The sequence below is a fragment of the Notolabrus celidotus genome, chromosome 6 (genome assembly GCF_009762535.1).
Source record: "Notolabrus celidotus isolate fNotCel1 chromosome 6, fNotCel1.pri, whole genome shotgun sequence".
Lineage (NCBI taxonomy): Eukaryota > Metazoa > Chordata > Actinopteri > Labriformes > Labridae > Notolabrus > Notolabrus celidotus.
The window spans coordinates 22,517,231-22,531,097 of record NC_048277.1 but is presented as its reverse complement, the minus strand read 5'-3'; the positions used below and the strand labels follow the sequence as shown (position 1 = coordinate 22,531,097).

The 13,867-nt window shown below is 36.9% G+C and overlaps 2 protein-coding genes across 6 annotated transcripts; both read left to right on the top strand.

Annotated features, from left to right (window-relative positions):
* Positions 1 to 613: 613 nt before the first annotated feature.
* idh3a (isocitrate dehydrogenase (NAD(+)) 3 catalytic subunit alpha) lies at positions 614 to 6,754 on the top strand. Of its 3 annotated transcripts, XM_034686769.1 has the most exons (12): positions 755 to 992; positions 1,320 to 1,385; positions 3,013 to 3,075; positions 3,199 to 3,282; positions 3,466 to 3,580; positions 3,916 to 4,103; positions 4,311 to 4,444; positions 4,530 to 4,632; positions 4,735 to 4,799; positions 5,327 to 5,411; positions 5,857 to 6,009; positions 6,097 to 6,754. In XM_034686769.1, exons 1-12 carry the CDS (start codon positions 966 to 968, stop codon positions 6,178 to 6,180), a joined length of 1,167 nt encoding a protein of 388 aa, XP_034542660.1. In that variant the 5' UTR covers positions 755 to 965; the 3' UTR covers positions 6,181 to 6,754. The 3 variants fall into 3 exon arrangements, with proteins under 3 accessions (XP_034542662.1, XP_034542660.1, XP_034542661.1); XM_034686771.1 differs by lacking the exons at positions 755 to 992; positions 1,320 to 1,385 and adding an exon at positions 614 to 729; XM_034686770.1 differs by lacking the exon at positions 1,320 to 1,385 and having other exon boundaries at positions 757 to 992.
* A 2,896-nt stretch (positions 6,755 to 9,650) lies between these two features.
* Positions 9,651 to 13,865, top strand: dnaja (DnaJ heat shock protein family (Hsp40) member A). Of its 3 annotated transcripts, none has more exons than XM_034684908.1 (8): positions 9,651 to 9,783; positions 10,187 to 10,327; positions 11,934 to 12,105; positions 12,212 to 12,316; positions 12,420 to 12,647; positions 12,734 to 12,964; positions 13,077 to 13,177; positions 13,282 to 13,865. In XM_034684908.1, the coding sequence occupies exons 2-8, from the start codon at positions 10,196 to 10,198 to the stop codon at positions 13,495 to 13,497; spliced, it is 1,185 nt and encodes a 394-aa protein (XP_034540799.1). In that variant the 5' UTR covers positions 9,651 to 9,783; positions 10,187 to 10,195; the 3' UTR covers positions 13,498 to 13,865. The 3 variants fall into 3 exon arrangements, with proteins under 3 accessions (XP_034540799.1, XP_034540800.1, XP_034540801.1); XM_034684909.1 differs by having other exon boundaries at positions 9,655 to 9,787; XM_034684910.1 differs by lacking the exon at positions 9,651 to 9,783 and adding an exon at positions 9,993 to 10,052.
* The last annotated feature ends 2 nt before the right edge of the window (positions 13,866 to 13,867 follow it).

The window sequence follows — 13,867 nt, the reverse complement described above, 5'->3', positions numbered from 1 at the left end:
TGGTAATAACAGTCCCCTACAGTTGTTTGGTTCAGTCGATGTCTCAGGTTATTAATCAACCTCTTTGAGGATGTATCATAGACTGATTACATGAGTTTGTTTTTTATATCGAATGCAGTCAAGACTGAATAAAGGTTCGGTTCATGAAATCTCTGCCAAACACAGAATAAACACACAGTGGATACACTTTGCCTCTAATCTTATAAAACATGTCAAAGCTGCACACGTATGAACTCTACTGTTCACTTATTTCACCATATCTCAGTTACTGTACTGATGTTTGGGGAAACACTTATAAAAGCTCACTGTCAGTATTTCAAAAAGAGCCATCAAAATAGTTCACAATGTTGATCTCTGTGAACACACAAATTCATTGTTCCTCAAGTCCAAAATATTGAAATTATTTGACATTGTGGATTTTGAAACTGCACAAATTTTGTACAAGGCTAGGAAAAATCTCCTTTCATGAAATATCCAAAGATTATTCTTTGAAAGAGAGGGGAGTTATAACTTAAGAGGGAAGTTGAGATTAAATGTGGTGAGTGCTCGGACCACAAGGAAAAGCTTTTGTATTTCAATCTGTGGTGTAAAACTGTGGAACAGACTCAACATGGAGCTACAGCAATGTCAGAACATAATCCAGTTCAGGAAGAGGAATAAAGAAGAAATTTCCATGAAGTACAAGGAGGAGGACAAGTGTTGAGAATCATGAGGGGCTTGATTTTGATTGTAGGTGCAAGTATGAAGATAGGGTATGAAGATAGGAAATGAAGATTTGTTTTGGGGGAATGCACTCGTATAATGCAAGAAAATAGTGAAAAAAGGGGTAGGATTAGATTTAGATTAGTTTTATTTCTGGAAAGACGCAATGTTGAGAGCGGAAATCCGTTTAGTGTCGTGGTTTGGCGAGCTTGACAAGCTTCCCCCGTTCCTGCTTCTGCTGCATCGACCTTGGCTTGCTGAGGATGGCTGGGAAGGCATGGAGGTCAGCGGTATGTATGGGAAACGCGTTTGAACTATACATGAACAATGCAGCAAAGGTATTGCATAGTGTTCCGTGTTGTATTTTATCTTGAACTCGAGTGCAGACAGTCAAAATACTGCCTGCACACCAGTGACAGTGGCTGCATTGCTAGCTAGCTTGGTGCTAACGCAGGCTACCCGCTTTGAAGTTACTATGGCAACCTAACGCTTGTTGTCTGCTAGCACCAAGGACAAGACACTTCCGCATCACGAATCAAACTGTTTATTGGCGATTGCTGAATTTAAACTCTTTGTGTCATAATAGCAAATATCTATAAAATGTCCCTCATTCACAGATTCTTAATCTCCTAAGACAGTGGGGTGTATCGTTCAGCCCCAAGGATAAAATCAAGGCAGAGGAAGTAAGTTGAGTACTGAGCATCCCCGCTGCGTTAGGCGAAGACCTCTCAATCCCCCTCTGCTGCAAAGTTGATCAAATCTGGAATGGACATTTTGTTTTACGTCTTTCTATATCGTAGCACCTTTGTTTTTGCACGTCAACAATACCTGCTATTAAACTGAGCTAAGATAGCTTGTGTGCATGCTATCGGTTCTGCCTTTCTACGGTGGCCCTGAAGGACACTTTTTTTTTTTTTTTTTTTACAAAAGATGAAACACTTTTACAAAGTTGGAGACAAATTTACATTTTGGAAAACATTTTTACATTTTATAAAACAAAATTACATTAGCAAAACACTATTACCAAGGCCAAAACAATTTTACAAACGACGGAACACTTTTACCATTTCTGAAACAAATTAACATTTCATTTTTACGGAAAGGGAATATACCAAATACTGGAAGTGATCCTGAAGTGATCGAGTGAGGGGTCATTTAGCTTGTTTTGATGGAGAGAAACCAAACAGAGATGGACATGGTTTATTAGGACATCCTCGGGTCTCAGAGAGAGGTGTCAGACCTCAGATGAAAAAGCATCATGTCTCCAGAAAAGCTCTGTCATATCTCCGCAAAACCTTCATCATGTGTCAGATGATTCAGATGGAACAGCCTCAGACCACATAGCCTCAAGCTAAAAGGAGTCAGACTTAATGGTAAAAGTGTTCCGTCATTTGTAAAATTGTCTCCAATTTTGTAAAAGTGTTTCATCTTTTCTAAAATTGTTTTCTTAAGTGAATTTGTTTGGGCCTTGGTAAAAGTGGTTTGCTGTTGTAATTTTGTTTTATAAAATGTAAAAATGTTTTCCAAAATGTAAATTTGTCCCCAACTTTGTAAAAGTGTGTCATCTTTTGTAATTTTGTTTTGTCCTTCAGGACCACCGTACTTTTCAGCTAAAGGTGATCTTCTGCTTGGTTGATCCTATTTTCATCTGAGACATGAATTACAATATTGAAATAGCCAAATGTGTTGCCCTTAGGCTACCTTTGTTTCATACCTTTTGAAACAGGGCACAGACCCTTGATCCTCATCCATAAACTACTGTAGGCCTACACACTATCTTATTTTAAGGTTAGGATTTTTTATTATTAGCATAGGTTTAGTAATTTGTCTCCAACCATTTATAGTTAACAAGACTCTGGAAATTGTCAGCACAGCCAGCAGGTTATTTGACAGGAACCGGTAACTTCACTTTCTAACATGAGTCTCATCTTCAGAATGTCTGTTGCAGATAGCTTTCAAATCCTACCCACCCATCCGCCTGTCCCCCACTGCTTTCACTCTAAATCCCTTGTGCTTCATGTAGTTATATTGCTTTCATGTGCAGATTATATTTAGGTAACAAAACCCTGTTTTCTTCACTGTATATCAAAATGTGCATTAACAGTCTAAGTTTGCCCGACTGTAAACAGTGCACATTTACTCTGCCATTCTGTTCTTAGTATATTCCCTACTCCAGTAAGCTTTAAACAATCAATATAACACCCTTGCTCTATTTTCATTTTTCCACATCATGTGAGCTGTACAACAGAACAGTTTTGTGAAGTATTACAGCTTATTTTGAGGGAATACTGTATCCCTTTTGATTGTCAGGGCTCATTGGTGGCTGGAGCTTTCAAGAGAGAGTCTCCAAAACCCCGGATCTTCACCCGTGGGGTAGGTCACTTTCCTTGAGGTGGTGTAAAACTTTCACAATAGATTTTATATTTTGATTGCTATGACGGATACAATTATTGTTCTTTTGTCTCTGAATGTCATATGTTGTCATTTTCCTCTTAGCTTCAAACTGTAACATTAATCCCCGGGGATGGAATTGGTCCAGAGATCTCCTGCGCTGTTATGAAGATATTTGAAGCAGCCAAGGTAAGTTCTATAAGAGCAAAAAATATCAATATTTAACAACAAGCACATTTTTACATTTAAATAAACTCCATTTGTTTCATTCCTGCTTTTACTAAATAAATTCAAACCAAATCCGGATCAAAACGAAAGTTTTAAAAACTGCTAAATGTAAACTAATCAATAGCTTCTTTGTGTTTGATCTAGGCTCCTATACAGTGGGAGGAAAGAAATGTTACAGCCATCCAAGGACCTGGTGGCAAGTGGATGATCCCTCCTGATGCAAAAGAATCAATGGACAGGAACAAAATTGGCCTGAAAGGTAGAGCCTGGTTAATTAGCTTTTCATTAATTGAAGCATTGAATGAGATAAATTGTTGATTCATCGTGACAATGTTATATTCAAGGACCTTTCTTTTGTCACTGGTAACTAATCTCTCCTTCCAAGTAGCTTTACCCTCCTCCACAGCAAAACATAGGAAAGAATTGTTTTGTAAACTACTAAAAAAGCCAATAGAAATTAGAAAGAGGTTTTCACAAATGAGTGATTGATACATCAAAATATGGCACGTTAGTTAAGTGTTATCCCTCCAAAGAGTTACCTTTTATGCTGGCATATGAACTACCCAAGAATTTAAACTACTCAACTATTTACAGGACCTTTAAAGACCCCAATAGCGGCAGGCCATCCCTCTATGAACCTGCTGCTCAGAAAAACCTTTGACCTCTATGCCAATGTTCGCCCCTGTGTGTCCATTGAGGGGTACCAGACTCCCTACACTGATGTGAACCTGGTTACCATCAGGGAGAACACTGAGGGGGAATACAGTGGGATTGAACATGTGGTAAGTGCTTCAAACAAAATATCCCTCTTTCACTTTTTATTGATTCAAGTTTTTTTTTCTCACAAAGTAAACTTTTTTCATTAGATAAAGACAGGCTGTTACATTATTCTGGGAATAAGATTGTCATTATCATTTTGTTTTTGAAACCACAAAACATTTGTTGTTTACAGGTGTGACCCAATCTTCTTTGAACTTTTACATTTTCAGATTGTTGATGGAGTTGTTCAGAGTATTAAGCTCATTACAGAGGAAGCCAGCCAACGCATCGCAGAATATGCTTTTGAATATGCCAGAAACAATCAGAGGGCCAGTGTGACTGCTGTTCATAAGGCCAATATTATGTAAGCCATACTCGGTAAAAGAAAACATTTACTTTTATTTGAATGAAAAGCTTTTTGATGAATGGTTGAATTCATTTTTCAACAGGCGCATGTCGGATGGGCTTTTCCTTCGAAAATGCAGAGAGGCTGCTGAGAAGCACAAAGACGTGAAATTCACTGAGATGTACTTGGATACTGTTTGTCTTAATGCAAGTCTCAACTTCTTGTGGTACTAATTTGTGAAGTGTTTAAAATAAGAAATGTTGTATTATTTGCAAAATAGCAATGCCATTATCAATACATTTTTACAGATGGTACAGGATCCCACACAGTTTGATGTTTTAGTGATGCCAAATTTGTATGGAGACATTTTGAGGTAAGAGACTGAAAATTGTATTTAGTTAAATGTGTGCACCTTATAATGAACCTAATTGTAATATGTTTAATTGCTAAAGAGCACTGTTTATAGTCAAATTCTGGAAATATGTATTGGTGCCATATACACTTGCTTCACTCACTAGTCCAAAAAAAAAAAATACAAATCAATTGATCTGCTTGGAAAATTGAAATCTTCTTATGCAATTTAGCATGTTGCTTAATTTAGTTTTATTTGATTTTATGACGAAATGTAAATGAAACGAGAAGAGTTAACAGGAGAAGTAGTGCAGATCATATTGATGAAACCTAGTGTTATAAATACAGAAATTGACATGTAACATGAAGAAATATTTTACTCTTGGAAATGTTTTTTTTCCCAGTGAAAGAAAGTATTTCTAGTAAACTTTAATAATTTGAAAGAAGGCAAAATAGCAGACTTTGTATGCATTAGTTCAAAATTATTATACAAAAGAGATATGCTGCACAGGAAGGTGACTAAATATGACTTTCTGTTCCCCATTGCAGCGATCTTTGTGCTGGACTCATTGGAGGTCTTGGAGTGACACCTAGTGGAAACATTGGTGCCAATGGTGTCGCTATATTTGAGTCGGTATGTTCTTTTTCGTTCTTTACACTAACACAAGAGAATTTGACTGGAAACAATCAATCAATCAATCAATCTTTATTTGTATAGCGCCAAAACACAACAAACGCTATCTCAAGACGCTTTTACAAACATAGGAGGTCTAGACCACTCTATGTCAATATATATATCTAATCTATCAGAATTTATATCTTAAAAAAAAGAAATGTTCATCACAGACGACAGATTGGCCATAATCCTCCTGTCAGCCACCATCTCCACAAGGTCCAGGACTGAGCTGGCCTTCTTCACCAGTGTGTTCAGTCTTGCTCTCCTGTATCCTGTCCGCTCACAGCAGGTTTAATCGTTCCAATGTGGCGTTCATGTCTGGTGTTCATTCCGGTGGAATGTTATCAGGCATTTGATTTTCAACAGATATGTAAACCATGATGTTCATCTGTGACTTTTTCAGGTTCATGGAACTGCTCCAGATATAGCTGGAAAAGACATGGCCAACCCCACTGCTTTGCTGCTCAGTGCTGTCATGATGTTGCGACACATGGGCTTGCATGGTCACGCCAAGAAGATTGAAGCTGGCTGCTTTGACACCATTCGAGACAAAAAGGTATTCTATCTCTAAGCGTGTGACATTCTGTTTTGGTAACACATGCACCTTTATGATTTATTGATTATTTTCTCATTTGTCTTCAAGGTTCTGACAAAAGATCTGGGAGGGAACTCAAAGTGCTCAGAATTTACAGAAGCGATATGTCAGAGGGTGCGGGACATGGAATAAAGGGATGCACATCAGCCTATGAAATAAGTGTTAGAATTTTAATGTCTTGACTTCATCATGACACATTTTATCTGCACATTTTAAACCAAAATATGTATTTAAAAAGACTCAGGAATTGGAGATCCTGAATGTTTTATTTTCTCTGCACACTTGAAAGCACTGTCTTAAAATTGTTGACCTGAAACTATTGAAAATGTGACTCACTGTATTTCATTCCAAAAATGTAATCTTGTTGGATGTTGTCTTTTTCTGGGCTGGTAATGGCCTTTGTCTGATGTATTTTGCACTGGTATTTTATCATCAAAGGCTTATTCTATAAACCACGAGTCCTCACTGCCAAAAAGTCATACTTTAAAATGAGATTTGTGGATATATTTAAGTTTTAGATGGTTTAAAAAAAACGATTGGGGCTTTAATGATTTCAAGTTAAGCTATGTGAAAGTTATAAAGGTTTGTCAGTGGTTTTTTGATGTCTTACTTTCTTTTGGCTGCACATGAGTATATACTGTAAGGAAAATAAATGTTACCATGACACCAGAAGTTCTGGAGCATAAATTCACTGTAATACATTTAACATGTCTTGTGGGTTTTGTAAGCCATTTCAGCTTCTTATTATTTTAAAGCAGTAAAAGTGCGTTAAACTGCACCTAATATTGATTTGAAACAATTCTTGATCCTTAGAGAAGAATCAAAACAAAGTAATGGCATTCTCAATATCCTAGGAGTGAGTATTATTAACTACTTCAAACATAGTCTTGGTTTCCTCATATGAAGAAATTAAGAAACTGGTTCCTGTATAACACTTTCTGCCCTCTGTACACAAGATACACACAACTAAATTGCATACATGTTAACAAAAAGCTGATGGGACGTGCAAGTGTCATGTGATTTTCGGTTCCCAGTCATTTCACTAGGGACAAGGCACTTAAAAACAGCTCTCTCCCTCGTGGTGCATCTTAATACAGCAGGGAGACAAAGCTACATTGTAGGACCTGGAAAGAAATAAACAATCCAATGAGCAATAGTTGGACTCATTCTCGAAATTCATTACAAAAAAGCCAATTTTGTGTATGTTTCTGCTCTACCAATGATGTCAAACACAGGTTGCTTGACTGGATAGCTGTCTGCAGCCTCCACACTAAGCTCCTCTGTTGACTTTCACAGCATCTGTATTGCGACAACACTGAAACACAGAATTCCTGGAATCTCAGTTATTTCCAATGAAGTTATAACTAAGTGCAAACATGAAAAGTTACAGTTTGATAAGAAGAGTAGGACAAAGTATTTAAACATTATTTAAAATGAATGTAACTTGTCATTGATCGGAATTTATGTATTAAAATATGGCATCATGCACGTTTATTTGTAAAGATACACTCCCAAATGTTACAAAATGTTAAATACAGTTCATATAAAGAATACTATCTTGATAATAACTAATTACCTTAAGGGTCAAACACTGAAAATAATTTCCTCTTGTTCCAATGAGCATGGCATTGCTTCTGGTTAGCAGCTTTTTCCTCGATGGGAACAAGAGGAACATTCTCCTCTCTCATATCATGGGAAACTCTAAGAAAAAGGGCACACTGACATTACAGCAGTGATGATGTCCCCATATCTTTGCCCAGAACAAGATGTGCTCAGGTTTGTGTACCGTACAGTCTGTGAGCTGGTGACCTAAGAAAATGAATTATCTTACAATAGCTTTATTTGCTCAGACAGCCCAGCTTGTATTCTTCCTGTGATATACAGAACCATTTTTGTGTACGTTCACTGGGTCTCAGCCATCTATCTTCATGCAAAGCCTCTCTAGTCCTCCTGATTGAGGAAACGCATGAAAAAGTTAGTTCACAAAAAAAATAATTGACCTGTGCCACCAAAGTCTATGTCGGCTAATGACTGGCAGGCACCATCTTTTCCCAGCGTCAATCCTCTTTCTGTTGATTTGTACTCATGAAATTCATAGCACAAAAAAAATACAAATCTTAAATACTGTTTACGTGTGACAATTGTTGTGACCATTTATAACAAAAAACTAATGTAATCAAAATGTGAATCATGTCAATCACCAAATATTTATTTCAACTATTTTCAACATTGTAGATTAATACTGAAGACATCAAAACTATTAAATGATATGGCTCTGCCATAATATAGATTACAATAGTAGTCAATGCATACTAACCTTACCTCTGAACAACACAACTGATGGTCTCAAACTCATTAAAAAGGCAATAATTCTACAAATAAACTCTTGACAAGGCTCATGTTAATTAGAAACCATTCCAGGAGACCACTTCATGAAGCAGATTGTAAGAATACCAATAGTATGCAAAGCTGTCACAAGGCAGAGGGGGCTACTTAAAAGAATCTAAATTATAAAACATATTTTGGTTTGTTAAACACTTTTTTGTTAATTAAATAATTCCATATGTTATTTCATAGTTTTGATGCCTCCAGTATTCATGTACAGTGTCTAAAATATTAAGAAAAAATTGAAATAAATAAAAAACGTTGAATTAGAAGGTGTTTCCAAACTCTTGATGGGTAGTGTACATTAAATAATCTAACTTAAAACCTGAAAGAAATTCAGTAAACTTTCTAGATTGTTACTTTTGCTGTTGCCAAAGTAACAGTTCCAATAGCTAACACGGTGTAGTTTTTACTGACACTCTTTAAAACCAATATAATGTTGAGAACCTATAGACTTTCGATTGATAACACTAAGAAAAAGGTAACCTGAAACACTTGCACCCATCGCTACGGAAGATGATTAGGGCCACTGGAAATTTAAAAAAAATTATTATTGTTATTATTATTCTAAGAAAAAAAACCTGAATTCTGAGATTAAAGTCAGAATTATGAGAAAAAAGTAGGAATTATGAAATTAAAGGTCAGAATTCTGAAACTAAAAGTCAGAATTATGAGATTAAAAAAAAAACAGAATTATCATTTTAAAGTCAGAATTATGAGATTAAAAAAAAAACAGAATTATCATTTTAAAGTCAGAATTATGAGATTAAAATCAGAATTATGAAATGAAAGTCAGAATTCTGTGGAACAAAAGAAGTCAGAATTCTGGGATTAAAGTCGGAATTCTGTGAAAAAAAACCAGAATTATCAGATTAAAGTCAAAATTCTGAGATTACAGTCAGAATTCTAAGATTAAAGTCAGAATTTTGAAATAATAGTCAGACTTCTGTGGAAATAAAAGTCAGAATTCTGAGATTAAAGTCATAATTCTGGAAAAAAAAAAAAGTCATAATTCTGAAATAAAAGTCATAATTCTGAGAACAAACTCAGAATTATGACGTTTTTCTCTGAATATTTATAATAATTTACATTTTTTTTTTTACCTCAATTGTTTTTTTGTTTTGTTTTTTACAATGGCCTCAATCTTCTTCTGTACTCCCCACCCTCTACACAGCCCCAGATTTTTTCATCTACCTCTTCCTGACTCTCTCGCCCCAAGCAACAAAACATCCGGCCCCTCGGCTCAGAGCTCTCCAGAATGTTCCTCGCTGTGGAGCCGCTATAAGAACCAGCCATCTTCCTTCTGTGCGGTCGGAAACTCGAGCAGCGCTAGCGTAGTAAGGACACCTGGTAAGTAAGTAAAGTATGATTACAATTCACATATGTATATTTGTGGATATGTTTTACTCCAGCTTTAATGAACATAGCTCGAAACGTCATATTAGAGAGAAACTGTTAACCACATGTGCTTTCCGTGATCACCTCTCCTCACGTTACCCGGTTCGGGACATAGCCTACTTCATTCAATTCTGTATGTTCGTTCATATTATAATTCACAGTGTACAGCTGAAGTTCAGCGGACCTATGTGTTGAATGAAACTCAGTCTTCTGTAGTAAATGTGAGTTTTCTTGTGGCTGCTTCGCGTACTGTAACAGTTGGTCGTTCACCTCGTGGACGAGAACTGAGTGACAGCATGCTATGTCCCTGCTGCTAGCGTGTTTCAATGTGCTGCTTCATTTTCTTTTGTTGTAGTTTGTCACCATGGTTCACGAAACCGGCTTCTACGACCTCTTGGGCGTCAGTCCCACCTCCTCACCGGATGAAATCAAGAAAGCCTACAGAAAACTCGCCTTAAAATATCACCCTGACAAGAACCCCAGTGAAGGAGAGAGGGTGAGTATGTGGCACAGCACTAGTTCAGACTTAGGGGTCCCTGTAGCCCTTTATGGACCGTCGGAATGTCCCGTCTATATTTAAACTGCACGCCTGGTCGAGTGAAGTACTCTCTAGAAAGAGCTAGACTCGGCTCCTGTGTTCATGCACAGTAAGATTACTTCACTGTGTTGTAATGCTACAGGTTATTACTTGTAGTCATTGGGACATCAATTTTAGGATAAAATTAATTAATAAGGAGGCCATTCACTGAGAGGTTAAATAAATCTTCAATGCTCAAACGTTCATCAAGTAATCCTTCTACAGACTGTTTGGAAACATAAATTGATGGTTGCTACGGTGGCCCTGAAGGACAAAACTAATTTTATAAAAGATGAAACACTTTTACAAAGTTGGAGAAAAATTTACATTTTGGAAAACATTTTTCCATTTTACAAAACAAAATGACATCAGCAAAACACTTTTAACAAGGCCAAAGTAAATTTACATTTAAGGAAACAAATTTACAAAAGATGAAACACTTTAACCATTTCTGAAACAAATTAACATTTCATTTTTACAGAAAGGGAATGTACCAAATACCAGAAGTGATCCTGAAGTGATGGAGTGAGGGCTCATTTAGTTTGTTTTGATGGAGAGAAACCAAACAGAGATGGACATTGTTTACATATTAGGACATCCTCAAGTCTCAGAGAGAGGTGTCAGACCTCAGATTAAAAAGCATCATGTCTCCAGAAAAGCTCCGTCATATCTCCACAAAACCTTCATCGTGTGTCAGAATTCAGATGAAACGGCCTCAGACCACATAGCATCAGGCTAAACGGAATCAGGCTAAAAGGAGTCAGACTTAACGGTAAAAGTGTTCCGTCGTTTGTAAAATTGTCTCCAACTTTGTAAAAGTGTTTCATCTTTTGTAAATTTGTTTCCTTAAATGTAAATTTGTTTCGGCCTTGGTTAAAGTGTTTTGCTGATGTAATTTTGTTTTATAAAATGTAAAAATGTTTTACAAAATGTAAATTTGTCCCGAACTTTGTAAAAGTGTTTTAAAAAATTGTTTTGTCCTTCAGGGCCACTGTAGGTTTCAGATTTCTGTACAGAACAAAGGAGTAGATCTGTTAACCCATCTTTGTACATTCCCCATAATCATTACCCTATCCCCTCAACCATTGATTTCCTTGTCAATGTTTTGCATATTCTTGAGGACAAATCTTTCATTTTTAAGACACACAGAACTTATTAGATTTTGTTGAAACTAATAAATATGTCAATTTATGAATTATTTGACCCTAGTATTACTTGATTTCAATGACTCTGTGTTGGCAATGGAAAACATGTAAAATGTCAGTTATTTACTCCCCTTTAAAAAATGTGGACTCTTGTTATAGGAGGCCATTTGACAAACAGAATAGTTCCCTTATTTAAGCTTAATTTAAAGGGCTACAATGATGAATCAAAGTTTTTAAATAATGAACAAGTATACACGAAAAAATTCTCATCATATATAAAAAACAACTTGGCTTGATTCGGGTTAATTTTCTTATGAAAGCTTTATATGGTGTCCATTTTCAAAATCAACTTAATGATTTTTTGTCTTTCATGTCCACAGTTCAAGCTTATATCTCAAGCATATGAGGTGCTATCAGATCCACAAAAGAGAGACTTGTATGATCAAGGAGGTGAGCAAGCAATCAAAGAAGGAGGCATGAGTGGAGGATCTGCTACGGACATTTTCAACATGTTTTTTGGAGGTGGCGGAAGAATGCAGAGGGAGAGAAGAGGTAGGATTTATTTTATAACATGTTACGAATTAACCAACAGGGCTATTTTTGTGTTTTAATATATTCAAATACAACCTTCAAACTCACCTTTCCCTTTCTCCCAAAGGAAAGAATGTCGTCCACCAACTTGCTGTTACATTGGAAGAAATTTATTCAGGCACCACAAGGAAGCTTGGACTTCAGAAGAATGTCATTTGTGAGAAATGTGAAGGTACGAGTCTTTTTTTTGTACTTTCTTATCATGCCATATACAAAACAAATTGCCAAATAGTACTGAAAGTGACATTATCCTGTTTTTTTGTTTGTTTTGACAGGGTATGGTGGTAAAAAAGGTGCCTTAGAGAAGTGCTCAAGCTGCAAAGGAAAAGGAGTACAAATAAAGGTGCAACAGATTGGGCCAGGAATGATTCAGCAGACCCAAAGCATGTGTTCAGACTGCCAGGGACAGGGCGAGAAGTTTAACTCAAAGGACCGCTGCAAAGTCTGCAATGGACACAAAGTGGAACGCAAGAAGAAAGTTCTGGAAGTTCACATTGACAAAGGTATGTTTTTTATTTCCTCAGATCTTTCATATAAAATCCAATCTAGCTTCTCAACACACCCTAACCTGTAAATGTGTGATGCGCAGGTATGAAAGATGGTCAAAAAATCACATTCCATGGAGAAGGTGACCAGGAACCAGGATTGGAGCCCGGAGATGTAATCATTGTGCTGGACCAGAAAGAGCACGCTGTTTTCCAGAGACAAGAGGATAATTTGGTAATGAAGATGAAGATCAAACTCGCTGAGGCTCTGTGTGGTTTCAAGAAGACTGTTTTAACATTAGACGACAGAGCGCTCATCATCAACTCATCACCAGGTAACAGCTCAAGATCTGCTGAATTACAGGACAGGCAAAAAGACACGCGTGTGTACTGTCAATTGATTAAAAAGAATAAGAGTTAATCACATTGATGTGTTTTTATCAACAGGTGAAGTAATCAAGCATGGTGACATCAAATGTGTTCAGAGTGAGGGCATGCCGGTTTACAAGGAGCCTTATGAAAAGGGACAGCTGATCATCAAGTTCCAGGTAAAACAGTTCTTCAGTATCGTGCAACTCTGGACTTGAATATATCGACCCTTCTTAAGTGTGGGTGACTCATCAATTTCAATCTATTGTCATTTATGCTACAGGTGGAATTCCCAGAGAAACATTGGCTCCCAGAACATCTCATGTTCCAGCTGGAAAGACTGCTCCCTCCTAGGGATGATGTGATGATCACTGATGACATGGAGGAGGTAGAACTCATTGAGGTGGATGAGCAGTCGCAACAGAAAAGCTACAGCAGGGAAGCTTATGAGGAGGATGAAGAAAGTCCCAGAGGCGGAGTGCAATGTCAGACTCAGTAATTTTGTAGAGCATGTTTGGGTTTTTTTGTTGTTGGGGCTGCTATTGTGTTTGTCTTTGGTGAAGGACCTGCCTTTAAAGTGCAGTTTATTTCAAGTTTAAATCCATTGCCATTTCAATTTTTGTGCAACTCTCCTGGGACACATGCAAGTGAGGTAGTCGTTCCGTATTTTTATGTCTTTCCTATCAAAACTGTGTTTTCTGATAGTATTTATTCACGGTCCACTTTTGTGTATTTGTCTTTACTCTGTGGCACAAATAGTCTTTTTATTCAGAATGGACTGCTTGTACGCTTTCTGTGAAGGTGACTTCAGTCATGAAAAACATTAGTTATTTCTCAATAAAAAATCCCAGAATGCTTTAAATTTTACA

Bases quoted from the DNA above. Each gene is read 5' to 3' on its own strand.
- dnaja (XM_034684908.1), top strand. From the start codon at position 10,196: ATGGTTCACGAAACCGGCTTCTACGACCTCTTGGGCGTCAGTCCCACC. The intron at 10,328-11,933 runs GTGAGTATGTGG...TCATGTCCACAG, and splicing joins ACCCCAGTGAAGGAGAGAGG to TTCAAGCTTATATCTCAAGC. The intron at 13,178-13,281 runs GTAAAACAGTTC...TTTATGCTACAG, and splicing joins AGCTGATCATCAAGTTCCAG to GTGGAATTCCCAGAGAAACA.
- idh3a (XM_034686769.1), top strand. From the start codon at position 966: ATGGCTGGGAAGGCATGGAGGTCAGCG. The intron at 1,386-3,012 runs GTAAGTTGAGTA...TTTGATTGTCAG, and splicing joins ATAAAATCAAGGCAGAGGAA to GGCTCATTGGTGGCTGGAGC. The intron at 4,104-4,310 runs GTAAGTGCTTCA...TTACATTTTCAG, and splicing joins ACAGTGGGATTGAACATGTG to ATTGTTGATGGAGTTGTTCA.